The 14,227-nt window shown below is 51.7% G+C and overlaps 6 protein-coding genes across 6 annotated transcripts; 4 read left to right on the top strand and 2 right to left on the bottom strand.

Moving 5' to 3' along the window:
- The first annotated feature begins 97 nt into the window (after positions 1-97).
- Positions 98-1,859, top strand: BZA70DRAFT_206470 (ribosomal protein S5 domain 2-type protein). Its single transcript, XM_064910174.1, has one exon. The coding sequence runs from the start codon at positions 198-200 to the stop codon at positions 1,752-1,754; it is 1,557 nt and encodes a 518-aa protein (XP_064767262.1). The 5' UTR covers positions 98-197; the 3' UTR covers positions 1,755-1,859.
- Positions 1,782-3,237, bottom strand: BZA70DRAFT_281851 (uncharacterized protein). Its single transcript, XM_064913169.1, has one exon. It carries the CDS (start codon positions 2,871-2,873, stop codon positions 1,878-1,880), a length of 996 nt encoding a protein of 331 aa, XP_064767261.1. The 5' UTR covers positions 2,874-3,237; the 3' UTR covers positions 1,782-1,877.
- Positions 3,238-3,777: 540 nt separating this feature from the next.
- BZA70DRAFT_281849 (Dolichyl-phosphate-mannose-protein mannosyltransferase-domain-containing protein) lies at positions 3,778-6,522 on the top strand. Its single transcript, XM_064913168.1, has 6 exons — positions 3,778-4,019; positions 4,130-4,246; positions 4,311-4,462; positions 4,513-4,681; positions 4,736-5,595; positions 5,658-6,522. The coding sequence occupies exons 1-6, from the start codon at positions 3,859-3,861 to the stop codon at positions 6,500-6,502; spliced, it is 2,304 nt and encodes a 767-aa protein (XP_064767260.1). The 5' UTR covers positions 3,778-3,858; the 3' UTR covers positions 6,503-6,522.
- Positions 6,523-7,492: 970 nt separating this feature from the next.
- Positions 7,493-9,195, top strand: BZA70DRAFT_206305 (NIPSNAP-domain-containing protein). The gene is made up of 4 exons (XM_064910172.1): positions 7,493-8,306; positions 8,387-8,481; positions 8,536-8,603; positions 8,654-9,195. Exons 1-4 carry the CDS (start codon positions 7,900-7,902, stop codon positions 9,071-9,073), a joined length of 990 nt encoding a protein of 329 aa, XP_064767259.1. The 5' UTR covers positions 7,493-7,899; the 3' UTR covers positions 9,074-9,195.
- BZA70DRAFT_281841 (uncharacterized protein) lies at positions 9,181-11,782 on the bottom strand. Its single transcript, XM_064913167.1, has 2 exons — positions 11,379-11,782; positions 9,181-11,325 (listed from the first exon to the last, which is right to left on the bottom strand). Exons 1-2 carry the CDS (start codon positions 11,707-11,709, stop codon positions 9,317-9,319), a joined length of 2,340 nt encoding a protein of 779 aa, XP_064767258.1. The 5' UTR covers positions 11,710-11,782; the 3' UTR covers positions 9,181-9,316.
- Positions 11,783-11,972: 190 nt separating this feature from the next.
- On the top strand, positions 11,973-12,694 carry BZA70DRAFT_268623 (serine hydrolase FSH; the record flags this gene model as incomplete). Its single annotated transcript, XM_064911175.1, has 2 exons — positions 11,973-12,014; positions 12,077-12,694. The coding sequence occupies 2 exons, from the start codon at positions 11,973-11,975 to the stop codon at positions 12,692-12,694; spliced, it is 660 nt and encodes a 219-aa protein (XP_064767257.1).
- Positions 12,695-14,227: the final 1,533 nt, after the last annotated feature.

Genomic DNA, 14,227 nt, shown 5'->3' with positions numbered 1-14,227 from the left:
GCGCGCTTGCGCTTTGCGGGCCATTAAATTAGGTTTTTGTCATCGCGTAACAAAACCCTAAATTTCCTGCGTACAAAACCAGAGCCCGCAACGCGTCCGCTTTGGATCCGGCCGGCCTTCCTCGGGCTCGCAGACTCTTATAACCCTTGTTTTCCTTCTCTTCTTGCGTCTTCATTCTTACTATACTATAATACACCATGTCTCCCTCCCTCGACAGTCTCAAAGCCCGGCCAGAGACCATCAAACCAGACCTGGCAAAGTCAGTGCCTACCGTCGACTCGCTCACCCAAATCTACTCGACCGCAGATCTTGCTCTGCAGCAGGAGCGATGGCGCAAGCTCGAACTCGCCTTTGAGCAGCTCTACCCCGGCGAGGAAATCACGTTCATTGCGCGGTCGCCGGGTAGGGTCAACCTGATTGGCGAGCATATCGATTACTCGCTCTTCGACGTCCTGCCGATGGCTATCACCCAGGACGTGCTTATCGCGGTGCACGTCGGCTCGCCAGACGATAAAATCAGACTGGCCAATACCAGTTCCCGGTTTGGCGTCCGGGAGTTTGACGTTGGCGGCATCCGCGATGTGCAGATCGACTCGACCGTGCTCGAGTGGTCAAACTACTTTCTCTCGGGAATCAAGGGCGCCTACGCCACAGACGAGACTATCAAAGTCCCCAGCATGCACTGTCTCATCGACGGCTCCGTTCCTACTGGTGGCGGCCTGTCGTCTTCTGCTGCGTTTGTCAGCGCCGCGCTGCTCTCAGTCCTGGCCGCCGCCAAAGCGTCGTCGTCATCAGCAGACTCTCTCTCCGCCGTCGTCTCCAAATCAGATCTCGTCACGGCAGCTGTCATAGCCGAGCGGAACGTGGGCGTGAACTCTGGCGGCATGGATCAGGCTGCGTCGGTGTTTGGTGTTCCGGGGCATGCGCTCCGGGTGCAGTTTTCACCTGAGCTCAAGCCGAGCACGGTTGCGTTCAAGGGCGACTCGTTTGCGTTTGTGATTGCAAACACGCTGGTTGTGGCGGATAAGCAGGTTACGGGTCCGATTCATTATAATCTGAGAGTCGTCGAGACTACGCTTTCAGCTGAGATCATGGCCCGCGTATGCGGCCTTGGTCCGCTGCCTATCCGAGACGGGTTCGGCGGGACTTGGAGGGGAGTGTACGACAAGTTTGCAGAGAAGGGGGTTGACATGGACGGCATCATTGCGCGGATGAAGGACGTGTTTGAGAAGGAAGAAGGGTACACGTTGACCGAGGCCGCGGAGATGATGGGCACGACCGAGAAAGAGCTAAAGGACAAGTACATGAGTCGCTTCCCGGTTCACTTTGAGCGGCTGCAGTTCCGCAAGCGGGCGCTCCATGTGCTCGAGGAAGCTAAGCGGGTTGAAACATTCTGCTCGATTCTGAATTCCTCCGAGTACGAGGGCGAGGACGATGAGTACTTGTCTGCTCTTGGAGAGATCATGAAGCAGTCGCATGAGAGCTGCCGGACGCTGTTCGAATGCAGCTGCGATGAGCTAAACACCGTTACCTCGCTGGCGATCAAGAGCGGTGCGTATGGAAGTCGTCTGACTGGCGCGGGATGGGGTGGCTCGACAATCAGTCTGGTGGCGAAGAGTAAGGTCGATGGACTGATCAAGACGCTCAAGGAGGAGTACTACGCTAAGCGATGGCCGCAGTTGACCGAGCAGGAACTGGCGGAGGCTATTTGTGTGAGCGAGCCTGGGTTGGGCTCTGCCTTGTACGTAGCTTAGATATATGTGATGTTATTTTGCGAAAGAAGTTTGATATAAATAAGAGAATCCCCACCACACCCAATGCCTGACCATGAACAAATAATAATACACAATATTTCCAAACGTAGCTGTAAATAATAATCAAGAAATCCACAGCCCACCATCCTCCTTCTCACTCAAAACCTCAATCAGCTCACTGACCTCTTCGTCATCCTTGGACCAGCCCAACTTAATACTCGCCCTCACGATCCTCAGCTTTGGAAGCCTGCCCTCGAGAATCGCGAGGGCAATGTCATCCGCCTGGATCTTGTGAGATTGCCCCAACATGCCACTACAGTCGAGCTCGAGGATCTCGAGCGGATGGTCAGTGAAGCAGTTTTCGCTCGAGAGCATCCGGTGGGTGATGTAGTCTGTCGAGACGATAAAGCGGTACAGGCGAGGACACAGCGATAGCGCGGTGTCGAGCGCGTTGAAGCCGAGGGCCGGCATCGGGAATGTGATGCGTAAGGCGGTGAGCGTGGGTCCGAGCTGGCGGAGCAAGCTCTTGACGGCATCCATTTTGACAAACGGGCAGTGCGCCATCGTCAGCTCGGTGATTGTGTCGGGGAAGCGAGTGGTGAGGAGGAAGTCGTCTGATATACCGCCGGCGAGACCTAAAGTAGACAGGTTTGGAGGCCAGAGGTTGTCGTCGAAATCGACGCAAAAGACGGAGGAGCGCGGGAAATTCAAGACAGTGAGCTTTTGGAGGTTTTTGATGGCTTGGAAAAGCTCGCGGAGGTCGACGGTTTCGGAAACGAGCGAGAGGTCGAGCACGCGGAGGTTCATACAGTGGCGGACCGAGATAAGCGGCGCGTAGCCAAAACTTGTTTGCGGCGCGTAGAATTCCTCGACGGTTTTCGAGCACCGGCGAAGGAGACGGGAGGTGTATGAGTTCTTGCCGGACTGGATCGTGAAGCGAAGATCGAGGACGTGCACGTACTTGCCGAGCACGTCTGAGGATGAGATAGTGGTGACAAAGTCGAGGTAGTTTTTGGGGTAGAGCCGCGGTCGTCGGTAGACGTATTTGATACCGGCATGGTACCACGACCTGCAGACGTAGATGAGAGCGACGGGAAAGGGCGAGGGCACGAAGGACATGATGAGGTCGACGACTTCTTGCGGAAGGTGTCGAAACCCAGCGCCATCGCATGCTGCCGCGCCACCATGCTGGCTCGAGCCCGGTAGGGACGCAGATAGGGAAGAGAGGGCGAGAGGACTCGGAAGCGGAGAAGGCGGCGCGGAAGAGACGTCGGAGGCCGAGGAAGACTCCAGCGACGACGAGGTCGAGTAGTCAGAGGAAGTCAGACTATCGAGGGCGGAGGAGGTGGTCGTCGCCGCCTGCTGGAGAGAGGGTCCATACTTCTTGGTCGGCGCGCGTCCCTTCCGGGCCTGGCGCTTAGTGAGACCGGTCCGAATGGTGGTGGAGGACGAACGCGGCGGGGCGTTCTGTGGAGGGGGGGGGGAGGGGAGTTAATGAATGAGAGCGGAGTTGGTGATGATAAATTGAGCTGGAGGAGGGCGATTACTGAGATGAGGGGTTTGTGGGTGATCAGGTTGTGATTGTGAGCACGTAACGCGGGTGATGGGAGGGGCGGGTCAGAAATGTTGATAGTGAATAACTAGTGAATTGTGTGAATAGTGAATAGTATAGGGAATAGTATAGCCAGTAGATAGTAAATAGTATATAGCAAGATAATGAATAGTGTGAATAGTGTGCAGGCAGATGTGGATAATCAGAAATAGAAGAACTAGCAGCAATCGCACTGTTCTTTCGATCTGAGTAGTTCATTCAATATTTCAGTGTCTCTGAATACGAACATCTCTGAATACTCTGAATACCAGCAATTGCTATTATTTATCACATCATTCTCTATATTCCTCAACAATGCGCTTGCATCCTCCACTGTGATAATTCGGGACACGCGTTGAGGGTTGCTGCGGCTCTGCCTCGGTGGCCTCGCGTCTCCTTGCTTCAACTCTTTTATTCTTTTTCCCTCAGCCGGCTCGGATCCTCTTCGCCATCTCCTCCTCTCTTTTCTGAGTATCTCGTCTTCTTTTTGGCTGCTCAATCACTTTTAACGCAATGGCATCTTCGTCTGTCACGCGGTTCTCAACACTGCCGCTCAAGGACAAGGCGGCCGTCGCGACAATCACCGGCCTTGCTATGCTTGTCCGTCTCTACAAGATCTGGCAGCCGTCCTCTGTCGTCTTTGACGAGGTTCATTTCGGAGGATTCGCTACTAAGTATGTTTGTCTTCTTCTAATTGATGTTGGTTTATATGTATAGAAGACGAATCGCGGTAGAGAAGCGGTCGTGTGCTTCGAAGGGGCTGTCACTAATTATAGCAAATCAGGTACATCAAAGGCAGATACTTCATGGACGTCCATCCCCCACTCGCAAAGCTCTTGATCACTCTCACCGGATGGCTTGCTGGCTTTGATGGCAATTTTGATTTCAAAGATATCGGAAAGTACGTTATACAATGATCTCCTCCTGGATCAATTCATTGCTATATCTTACACGTGTTATTACAGGGACTACGTCAGCGCCGGCGTGCCTTATGTTGCGATGCGATTGCTTCCGGGGTTGTTGGGAGTCTTGGTCATTCCATTGTGTTTCTTGACCTTGAAGGCGTATGGGTGCTCGCGATTGTCTGCTTCGCTCGGTTCTCTTATTATTCTGTTTGGTAAGTCTAGCATGTATCCTGTAAGGCTGTATGTGTGCTAACTAATTCAGACAATGCACTTGCGACGCAATCGCGATTCATCCTGCTTGATTCGCCTTTGCTGTTTTTCACTGCCCTGACTGCTTATGCGTGGATCAACTTCCAGAACCAGATTGCCTTCACCCGCAATTGGTACTGGTACTTGTTGCTCACCGGCCTCGGTCTCGGCGCTACCGTTAGGTGAGTTTATTCTTCTCTCAGCTAGGTACTAGAGTACAGACTAACATTTAGTAGTGTCAAATGGGTTGGGCTGTTCACGATTGCGTGGATTGGTGTGGGTACTTTGATCGACCTCTGGGATCTGCTCGGAGATCTGAAAGTGACGCCAAAGCAATACGTCAAGCATTTCTTCTGGCGTTCGATTTTTCTGATTGCGGTGCCTGTTCTATTTTACGTCGGCATGTTTGTGATCCATTTCACCTGCCTGGTCAACCCCGGTGACGGCGATGGTTTCATGAGCTCAGAGTTCCAAAACACGCTCAACAATAAGGGTATGGCTGACACGCCTGCTAATGTTGCGGTTGGATCGCAGATCACGATTCGTCATTTGAACACGCAGGGCGGGTATCTGCACTCGCATGATCATCTTTATCCCGGTGGATCGCAGCAGCAGCAAATCACGTTGTATCCGCACAAGGATAATAACAACATCTGGGTGATTGAGAACGTGACTGAGTCGGATGTTGATTACAGAGAGACGGGGCCTAGATACCTTCGCGACGGAGACTGGATCAGACTGAAGCACGTTACGACCTCGCGCAGATTGCACTCGCATGACCTTCGTCCTCCGGTGACGGAAGCCGATTGGCAGAACGAGGTCTCGTGCTACGGCTACGAGGGATTTGGCGGGGACGCGAACGATAACTTCCGGGTTGAGATTGTGGAGAGTAAGACGGCGCCGGGCAAGGCTCGGGAGCAGGTTCGGGCGATTGAGACCAAGTTTCGGTTGATTCATCAGATGACTGGATGTGCGCTGTTTTCGCACAAGATTAAACTGCCGAGCTGGGGATTTGAGCAGCAGGAGGTTACTTGTGCTAAGCAGGGGACTTTGCCGAATAGTATATGGTACATTGAGTACAACGAGCATCCTTTGCGTATGTATAATCTTTTTTTTTTTTTCTTTACTTCTATTATTAGGGAGGGCTAACTTTAGTAGTCGGAGAGGACGCGGACAAGGTCAATTATCCTAAAATCTCATTTATGCAAAAGTTTTTGGAACTGCAAAAGGTGATGTGGGATACCAACAACGGGTTGGTTGCATCGCACGCATGGGATTCGCGGCCCGAGTCGTGGCCGTGGTTGCGTCGGGGAATCAACTTTTGGACCAAAGACCACCGACAGGTGTACTTGATTGGAAACTTCTTTACCTGGTGGTTGAGCTCGTTTGCGATCGTTGTGTATGGCGCGTTTGTGGTTATTCTCGTGCTGCGCTGGCAGAGAGGGTATCCTGATTACTCGAAGGAGGCGGTGAAGACGTATAGTTGGAAGGTAGGGTATAATGTTGCCGGGTGGGCGTTGCATTATTTCCCGTTCTTTTTGATGCAGCGACAATTGTTTTTGCATCACTATCTACCCGCTTTCTACTTTGCTGTGCTGGCATTTTCTATCGGATTTGATATTTTCTGCAAGAGTGTGATGAAGAAGAAAGCGCTGGTTGTGGTGACTGGGGTTCTATTGATTTTTTGCACCGTGAGCGTGTTTGTCTCTCTAAGCCCGTTGATTTACGGCGAGAAATGGACGCGGGCCGAGTGTCAGCGATACCGACTTTTGCCGCACTGGGACTTCGATTGCAATTCGTTCCATACTGATTTGTCAATGTATGATGGTGAAGGGGGGAGTGGGAAGAGTAGGATTGCGGAGGCGTTTGAGTCAGCGGCGGCGAAGTTGTCTGCGAGTAATTCGGAGTCGCTGCATGAGGCGGAGGAGACGCCTGTGGGGGGTGGAAAGGAGGAGGTGGGGGAGGAGTATGTGCAGGTATTTGAGGAGCACGATGAGCTTTGAGTAAGTAACTATTAAAATTGATCTAGTATATGTGATGTACAGTAAAAATACAGATATAAAACTATATATGATGAGAGCGAAAGCGAGCAGTTGATATTGATGTACTGAGTATATGTGATGTACAGTAAAAATACATATATAAAATTATAAATGATGAGTATTAGAGTGGAAGCGAGCAGGAGGAGAGGAAGATGGAAGGAGGAAGAGCTCTACAAGCTCAGAATCAGGCAACATTGTATTAGACTGCTGACAAGATCGTTTGGCAAGGTTCCCAGCCGGTACAGGATCAGAAGAATTGAGGAGAAGAGTGACAGGAGGAGGTTTGGGGGTGGGAGTAGGCAGGGAGACGGGGTGACGGATTCGTTTCTTGCGAAGAGCGGATTTTTTGGATAGGAGGGATTCGGGGTGGGTGATGGCGGGGAGGTGGATGTCGTGAAGGATGAAGAAGGAGACGAGGTGGTCTTCTGAGGGGGTTGGCGGTGGTGAAGAGATGAATGAAGGTAGACGGTGCCTAGAAGAGGTGTTTAGTAATTGAGATGCAGAGATGGGGGTTCTATAGATAATGTACTCGTTGGAGGTCATTGTATTGTTGGAGAGAAAGAGAAGTTGTTGGTGATGTTTGATGAGGATGAGAGTTGGAGATGAAAAACAGAATTCAATGAGCGCAGAAGTCCCAGCAGGTGACTGACTTGCTTGAATATTATGCAAATCAGGACTAAATTGTCACCACTTCTGGTTTTTTCTTTGATATACAAATATAAGTCTGTATAAATATTTATATAATCTGCAGTAAATAAGAGTGCGTATGTTGATATGATTGGAATAGTAGGGAAATGGCATAGAGATAAAGTAGCGTAGAGACAGCACCGTCGTCGCCAGTATTAATACAAAAACCAAATCAAACAAGCAAAGTACATAAACAACCAGTCCAAATCTACTGAAATCTACTAAACACCGCAATAAGCATCTAAACGACGATAAAGACAAGGACGAGGAAAGTTGCAGGCAGCCGATATCGGATATCGCGAGTAGATCACCGGTTCAACCACATTTCCCCTTTTGTCTGTCTTCCACTGTCACCGCTTTTATTTTCTGTTTCTATTCCATTTCTTTTTACTGTATTCTATCTCTATAACATCTCTCTACTCTCCTACTTCTCTTCTCTCTGATCTCTTCTCTTCAGCCAGGTCATCTGCAGACTGGTCATCTGCCTGCGGGGAACAAGCTCAGGTGCGGTGCACATACAGCACTCCAGAAGTGTCTGCGGCGTAGATCACCACCGCAGTCCCCCACATTTCGTCAAAGCCGTTTACATCATCGCCTGTCTTCGCTATAAGACCATCACCTCTCCTCCTCCCCTCCTCCTCCTCCTCCTCCATACTCTCTCAATATACACGATGCTCTCCTCTCTGCGCTTCTCCTCCTCCAAAAGAGCCTTCTCTTCCTGCAGATCTCTCCTCAACAACAGCAACCAGCAGCCTCCTGGCCGTGTGCCCTCTCTCGGCAACGTCCCTCCCTCCTATAAAGGCCACTACTTTGACGGAACCCCGCAGCCAACCGAGCCTCTTCCCTCTTCTACTTCCTCTTCCCCCGATGCCGTTGACTCTGCTGATGCAGCCTCTGCCGGAGCAAAGAAGAGCTCTGGGCTGATCAAGAGCTTCCTGTTTGGCAGCGAGGAGAGCAAGCGCGAGATCGAGACCCTCGAGAAGAGCTACTCCAGCCAGCTCATGCGGGGCAAATATGTCCATGAGATTACCTATCATCAGGTTCGTCCTGAGTCGAGTCCCGAATACGTCAAGCTCATGTGTGTCTTCTTCCTTCTTCTTTCTGTTCTTACTGTTCTTGCTGGCTCTTTGAGATCAAGTATGCTGACGTTAGCTGTAGATCTGAGGTGTACCCCGCCATCGCCGCTGATCCCGAGAATAAAGTCAAGCTGGTCGGCAGCTGGCGTACTGTCGTCGGCGATCTCGACACTTTTGGTATTCCTTCCTACCATCTTCTTTCTATCTGACTGATTCTAACCCGCTCATCAGTCTCGATCTGGGAGTACAACGGCTACGCTGGCTTTCATGAAACCAACTTTCGTACCCACCATGATCCCGTGAGTCCCCTTCTTGTTTCTCTTCGGCACACCGCTAACAAACTCGTTAGAAATTTGTCGACTATCTGGCACGACTACGTCCTCTCCTCCGCTCGCGCTCAAACAAACTAGTCCAAGAGTTCTCCTTCTGGGGCGGCACCGCAGCCCCCCGCTCTCTCGGCGGCGTCTTTGAACTACGCACGTATGAACTCCAACCCGGCCGTCTTCTAGAATGGGAAACCTCCTGGCGCAAAGGCCTCGAGTGCCGTCGTCAGGTGATGGAGCCTGTCGGCGCGTGGTTCAGTCAGCTTGGCGAGTTGAACACTGTTCATCACCTGTGGCAGTTTGCGGATCTGGAGCATAGAAAGTTGAGTAGAGAAAAGTGCTGGGAGTTGCCTGGGTGGGCGGATACGGTGCATGATACCGTCAAGCTTATTAATCGGATGGAGGCGAACATTCTTGTTCCTTTACCTTTTAGTCCTTTGAAGTAGGAAGTTCCTCTTTTAGTCCTGAAGTAGTATGAAGTTACACACTCTATGTGTAGTATATACATTCTGCAACATTAGATCGTCTTTGAAGTAGTATGTTTAGTTAGTATATACAATCTGCAACACTAGATAGTTTTTGAATAGTCGTCGACTAAGGAGATATATGTTTAGTATATACAATCTGCAACACTAGATGAAGTAGTTATCGAGCAAGGAGGTATCTGTTTAGTATATACATCTGCAACATTATAAATTGTAGTTCCCGCTCCAGTACTCATCCGTAATCGTCTCTCCGTACTTTTCCACAAACATCTCATAATCCGGATCAGCTTTAAAAATAGTCGTGCGCGACAGTCCATGATCACGATGCCGCGCCTCGAGATCCTTTTCCAACTCCTCCATCGATCTCGCAGCCTGTTCTTTCTTGATATACTTCTGCGCCACCTTCTTTATCTTCTCGACCGAGCTACCGCCCATAATATTCGCTCCCTCGGGCATATTCGCCGTCATCGCGGCTTCTTCCTCTGCCTGCTCGCGTTTCGACTTGCGCACTTCGTACGGCTCTGGCAGGCGCGAGGATTGCTTGATTTCTCTCGGAAGTTTCTTCTTTGCGTCCAGCGCCCAGAGGTCACCCCAGTTTGCCTTACGCGCGTCGTGGTACTCCTGCTGGCTGGTTCCTTTGGAGACCGTCCAGCGCTCAATGAAGCCGTGCGGAGAGCACATGTCTAGGTAGACGTGCTTGTCGCGCTTGAGAGGTTGATTGATCAGTCGGGGCCATCGCATCGATTCCTCAAGAACCGAGTTCTTCTCTGGCAACAGCTCTTCCGCAGCAGACTGCTCGGGGGCTTTCTGCACGACGAGGTACGACACCTGAGCGAGCTCGTGGCTGCGCGAGCCGATGCGGCCTTTACCCGCCAGACTTCCGGGCTTGTTCAATTTCTTCTTTGAGCTGGACCACGACGACGCGAGCTGCTTGCCGCGCTTGAGGTCGAGCAGATACTTTGGCTTCTGCATCAGTTGCGGGAAGTGGCACCAATCCTTGCGCCTCGCGTCTTCGTCCAGATGGCGCAGTTGCAAGGGGCAGTGGTTTTGGTGCGGGCAAGGCGCGATGACGCGCAAGTCTGATCGAACGCTCGCCATTGTGGTTTTCTGCGCGCCCTCGAGCAGTTTCCGCAGCTCTTGTTCCGACAGGATTGTTTCTTCGGTGACCTCGTCTTCTGGCAAGGGTTCGAAATCGATGATCGACTCGTCCTTGCTTTTCGTAAACTCTTTCGGGTCGCCGTGCGGAGGACTGTTGCTTAGAGTATCAGCGTGCATCTCCCGGAGCATATCTTCAGGGATCCCATCCAGTCTCCCAGACTTTGGCTGCAGAATCTTCTCTCTCGCGCGCGCAATCCGTTCAAATCCCAGCAGATTCCCGCGCTCGACCAAGACAAGCACGCCGCCGGGCGCGAGCAGCTCGAGGATAGATTTGAGCCGCTTGTCGGATTCGCCGGACTTGGCTTCGGCGGGGAAGAGGAGGTATTGGTTGACGATTATGAGGTCGAAGTTGCCGCCGGTGGGTTTGGGCAGTCTGTTGAGTGTGAATTTGACGGGGCCGTAGCGCTTGCAGAGGCTGGTGCGGCGGGTTGGAGTGTCGATTTCGGCGAATATATCATTGAAGGATTCGTCGTCGTTTATTCCCTCAAAGCCCACGGGGTTTGTCTCCTCAGCCTTCTGCTCAGCCTTCTCCTCGACCTCAACCTTCTCCTCAGCCTTTTCAACGGCGCTATCAGCCTCCTTCGCTCTAGGTGGCGGCTTAGTAGGGTCTGCGTCCAGACCCTCTGTATATTCTGAATTAAGCAGTTCGCGTGCTGCATTCAACATCCTGGTAGTTCCGATGATAGTGCACTCTGCAAATTTCGGACGAAAAGTCGGGCTTTCCTCGAAAACCTCATCAAGAGCAAGAAGACCGACGGCAGGTCCGTGGCCGATATCCAGCACGCGTTCTGGTCGCCAGGAGGGACCTAGTCTGCGCCTAGCCTCGGACAGAGCGTAGACTGCAGCGGTGAAGTTCTGAGGCACGAGAGCGGCGTTGTAGGCGGCGACAAACTCACGGGGAGGGTTTATGGCAGGAGCGAAGCGGGATGCTTTGCGGTGGGGGAAGTTGTCGTCGCGGGGGGTGCCGTCGCGGGTGAAGGTGTTTGGGAAACGGGAGGCTTCACTTAGACGTTCGTAGATGACCTGCACCTGAGCTCTGAGGTCCTTCATTTTCTCTGTATAATAGTTAGTAGATGCAGTCGTTCTGAAAAGACATATGGAGGCATACGGGGAGTGCCGCCGATGAGGGCAGAGATGTAGGGCGGGATATCGACGCTGGGAAGCGAGCTCTTGCCGATGAGAGTGTGGGGATGGAAGCGGTCGGTATATCCACCTTCGAGAGTCCATTTGTTGACGTAAATGTTTGGCACAGGTCTGGAGGGGGAGATGGTGGCGCGGCCGGTCGAGCGATTGTAGAGGTCCGGGGCCGGGATGGCGGGGGTGTGGTCTTGATCTTCTTGGGGGGAGGAGGAGGAGGAGGAGGAGGAGGAGAGGTGTCGCGCTGCACGAGCAGGCGAGAAAGCTGCCTGCGGACAGAAGGCCAACACGGCGCGCTGCATGCTGGATGCTTGTAACTGCTATTAAACTGCTGCTGACTGCTGATAACTGCTGAAATACAGAGAAGTTGCGGTGATGGCAACTTCAAGTTTTTTTTCGAAGTTGGGAGTTTTGAGTTTTGAGCTTTGTGAGCCGCGTCGCGAGATTTTGGTTCTTAACGCCGACGATTCATCGATTTTGGATATAAAAAGCCCGTTGCTTCTCTGCTTTTGTTGTTTCTTCTTTCTGTCTTTTGTCTCTTGCTGCTTCTTGTATTCTACTCAACATGTCTGCCGGAAAGATCCTGTTTCTTCACGGCTATACCCAGGTATGTCTTCTTGAACCTCTCCTCATACTCATATGCTCATCCTCATCCTCTTCTACCCCCAGTCCGGTCCCGTCTTTGCCAAACGCAGCGCGGGTCTCCGAAAAGCTCTCGGAAAGCTAGGATTCACTACTCACTACGCTACCGCTCCCATCTCCCGTCTTGTTCCTCTCGACGCCCCCGAGGAAGAGCGCCAGGCGCTCTTCGCCAAGGGCTTCAAGGAAGAAGACTCGTATGCCTGGTTCGTGCAGGACGACGCCACGGGCGAGTACGACGGCATCGAAGAGAGCTGGGCGGTCTTGAAAGACTACATCGCCAAAGAAGGACCATTCGTCGGCGTTGTCGGCTTCTCGCAGGGCGCAGTGCTCGGCAGCATGCTCGTCCACGAGATGAGCAGGTTAGCGCCGACGCAGGACGGTTTCAAGTTTGCTGTCCTCGTCAGCGGATTCCGCGCCCGGTGTCCGGGATCTGATGCGTGCTACCCGATAACTATCCCGACGATGCACGTCATGGGCCAGGCGGACTCGATTGTGTCGAACGAGAAGAGTCAGACGCTTGTTGATGCTTGCGTTGAGGACGGGCGCAAGGTCTTTGTCCACCCCGGTGGCCATTTCGTGCCTTCTAACAGAGAGGCTGTTACTGCCATTACTGGCTTTATCAAGCAGGTCTTGAAGATGGACTAGGTTGCTAGATGTTGATTCACTTCATCTTGATAAGACTATTTGTACATAGATATAGATGTTGACTGTACTATACCGAATCACAGAGATATACCTGGATCATTGTAAATAATAAGCAGATCTACCTGTATCTTACCCACAGCACCCTCTTCATTTCTGTTATAATCATTTATGATCATCATTATCATCATCATCTCTGGTATAGTCTCCTTCCGCATCCGTATATATTACTAATCAAGTACAAAGTCATGACTAAGTACTCACTAATAAACTCTAAACCTGAGGGTTCCGACCACAGCACAGACAAAGAGTAAATATCAAACTCACCACCCGCAGCCTTATCGCATCCGTTCCTTCGCTGTTGATAATAATCATAAACAGTCGATTCTTTTTCATTTTCATTTCGCTTCTCTCGCTGTCTTTCTTGCGGTCTTTGGTTTTTTTGGGACTTTGGTTCTGGTTGTGTTGCGAGTGGCGAAATTTATCCCTTTGCTTGCTTGTCCTGAACTGGTTTTTTGTTGATTTTGGATCCATCATCCGTTTAATCCAGTGTGTATTCTTCTCTTCTTCACTTCTGCTTCTTGTTTACTAACCCATTCTTCATCAGCTCGCGATGTCGTGGTTCAATGACCTCGATTCGACGCGGTCGCTCTTCGGGGCTGCTGACCCCTACTCCTCCTCCCCGCAAGACTTCCCCCAGCAACAACAACAACAGCAACAACAACCCCAGCAGCAGCCATCACCGACTCTGTCCTCTGCTTACGAGAACCCAATTCCCTCGCGAACCGCTTCGCCTTTGTATTCTGTCAATCCCGTGGTGCCGACTAAGCGCGCACACGATAATTCTGATTTCCGCCAGCAACAGCAGCAGCAGAGAAATATGATGTCGCGCTCGCAGACGCCTCAGCAGGAAACAAGTAATCCGGCCGTTATTCAGGCTATGTTTCAGCAGCAGCAGCAGCAACAGCAGTCACCGCAGCAGGCGTCGCAGGCTAATCCTTTGCCTTCACAACTGGCGAATCTGAGTCCACAACAGATGAGACTGCTTTTGCAGATGCAACAGCAGCAGCAGCAGCAACAACAGCAACAACAACAACAACAGCAGCAGCCTCTAAACTCCCCACCGCAGCAGAATGCTGCAACTATTGGCTCGCCGATGATGTTTATGCAGCAGCAGCAGCAACCGCAATCTATGTCTCAAGGCATCCCGCAGCAACAGCAACAGCCCCAGCAGCGACCACAGCAGTTTATGCCGCAGCAGCAGCAATTCAACAAGATTCAGCAGATGCAGTCGATGCAGCAGCAGCGATCTCCGCAGCTCCAGACGCGTTCCGTATCCGGAAGCTCAGTCGGGTCCTCCTCCCAACCACCTGCTCCTGCCCCCTCCTCTTCCTCATCGAGCAAGCCAGGTACTCCCGATCAGTTTATGAAGACCTTGCTTGATTTCATGCATAAGCGCGGCACCCCAATCAACTCTCATCCCTTCGTCGCCAACCGTGTGGTTCCGCTGCCGCTGCTTTACGCAGCGGTTATGAA

This window comes from Myxozyma melibiosi (assembly GCF_037950935.1).
Source record: "Myxozyma melibiosi strain Phaff 52-87 chromosome Unknown BZA70scaffold_9, whole genome shotgun sequence".
NCBI classification, from domain to species: Eukaryota; Fungi; Ascomycota; class Lipomycetes; order Lipomycetales; family Lipomycetaceae; genus Myxozyma; species Myxozyma melibiosi.
This window is presented reverse-complemented; position numbering and strand designations above follow the sequence as displayed.

What these genes read in the sequence shown, in the direction of transcription:
- BZA70DRAFT_281851 (XM_064913169.1), bottom strand. Translation starts at nt 2,873, where the DNA reads ATGTCCTTCGTGCCCTCGCCCTTTCCCGTCGCTCTCATCTACGTCTGC.
- BZA70DRAFT_206470 (XM_064910174.1), top strand. Translation starts at nt 198, where the DNA reads ATGTCTCCCTCCCTCGACAGTCTCAAAGCCCGGCCAGAGACCATCAAA.
- BZA70DRAFT_206305 (XM_064910172.1), top strand. Translation starts at nt 7,900, where the DNA reads ATGCTCTCCTCTCTGCGCTTCTCCTCCTCCAAAAGAGCCTTCTCTTCC. An exon ending in CGGCGATCTCGACACTTTTG is followed by an intron (nt 8,482 to 8,535) that starts GTATTCCTTCCT and finishes CCCGCTCATCAG; the next exon opens with TCTCGATCTGGGAGTACAAC. An exon ending in TTCGTACCCACCATGATCCC is followed by an intron (nt 8,604 to 8,653) that starts GTGAGTCCCCTT and finishes CAAACTCGTTAG; the next exon opens with AAATTTGTCGACTATCTGGC.
- BZA70DRAFT_281849 (XM_064913168.1), top strand. Translation starts at nt 3,859, where the DNA reads ATGGCATCTTCGTCTGTCACGCGGTTCTCAACACTGCCGCTCAAGGAC. An exon ending in TTCGGAGGATTCGCTACTAA is followed by an intron (nt 4,020 to 4,129) that starts GTATGTTTGTCT and finishes ATAGCAAATCAG; the next exon opens with GTACATCAAAGGCAGATACT. An exon ending in GTACAACGAGCATCCTTTGC is followed by an intron (nt 5,596 to 5,657) that starts GTATGTATAATC and finishes TAACTTTAGTAG; the next exon opens with TCGGAGAGGACGCGGACAAG.
- BZA70DRAFT_281841 (XM_064913167.1), bottom strand. Translation starts at nt 11,709, where the DNA reads ATGCAGCGCGCCGTGTTGGCCTTCTGTCCGCAGGCAGCTTTCTCGCCT. An exon ending in CCTCATCGGCGGCACTCCCC is followed by an intron (nt 11,326 to 11,378) that starts GTATGCCTCCAT and finishes ACTATTATACAG; the next exon opens with AGAAAATGAAGGACCTCAGA.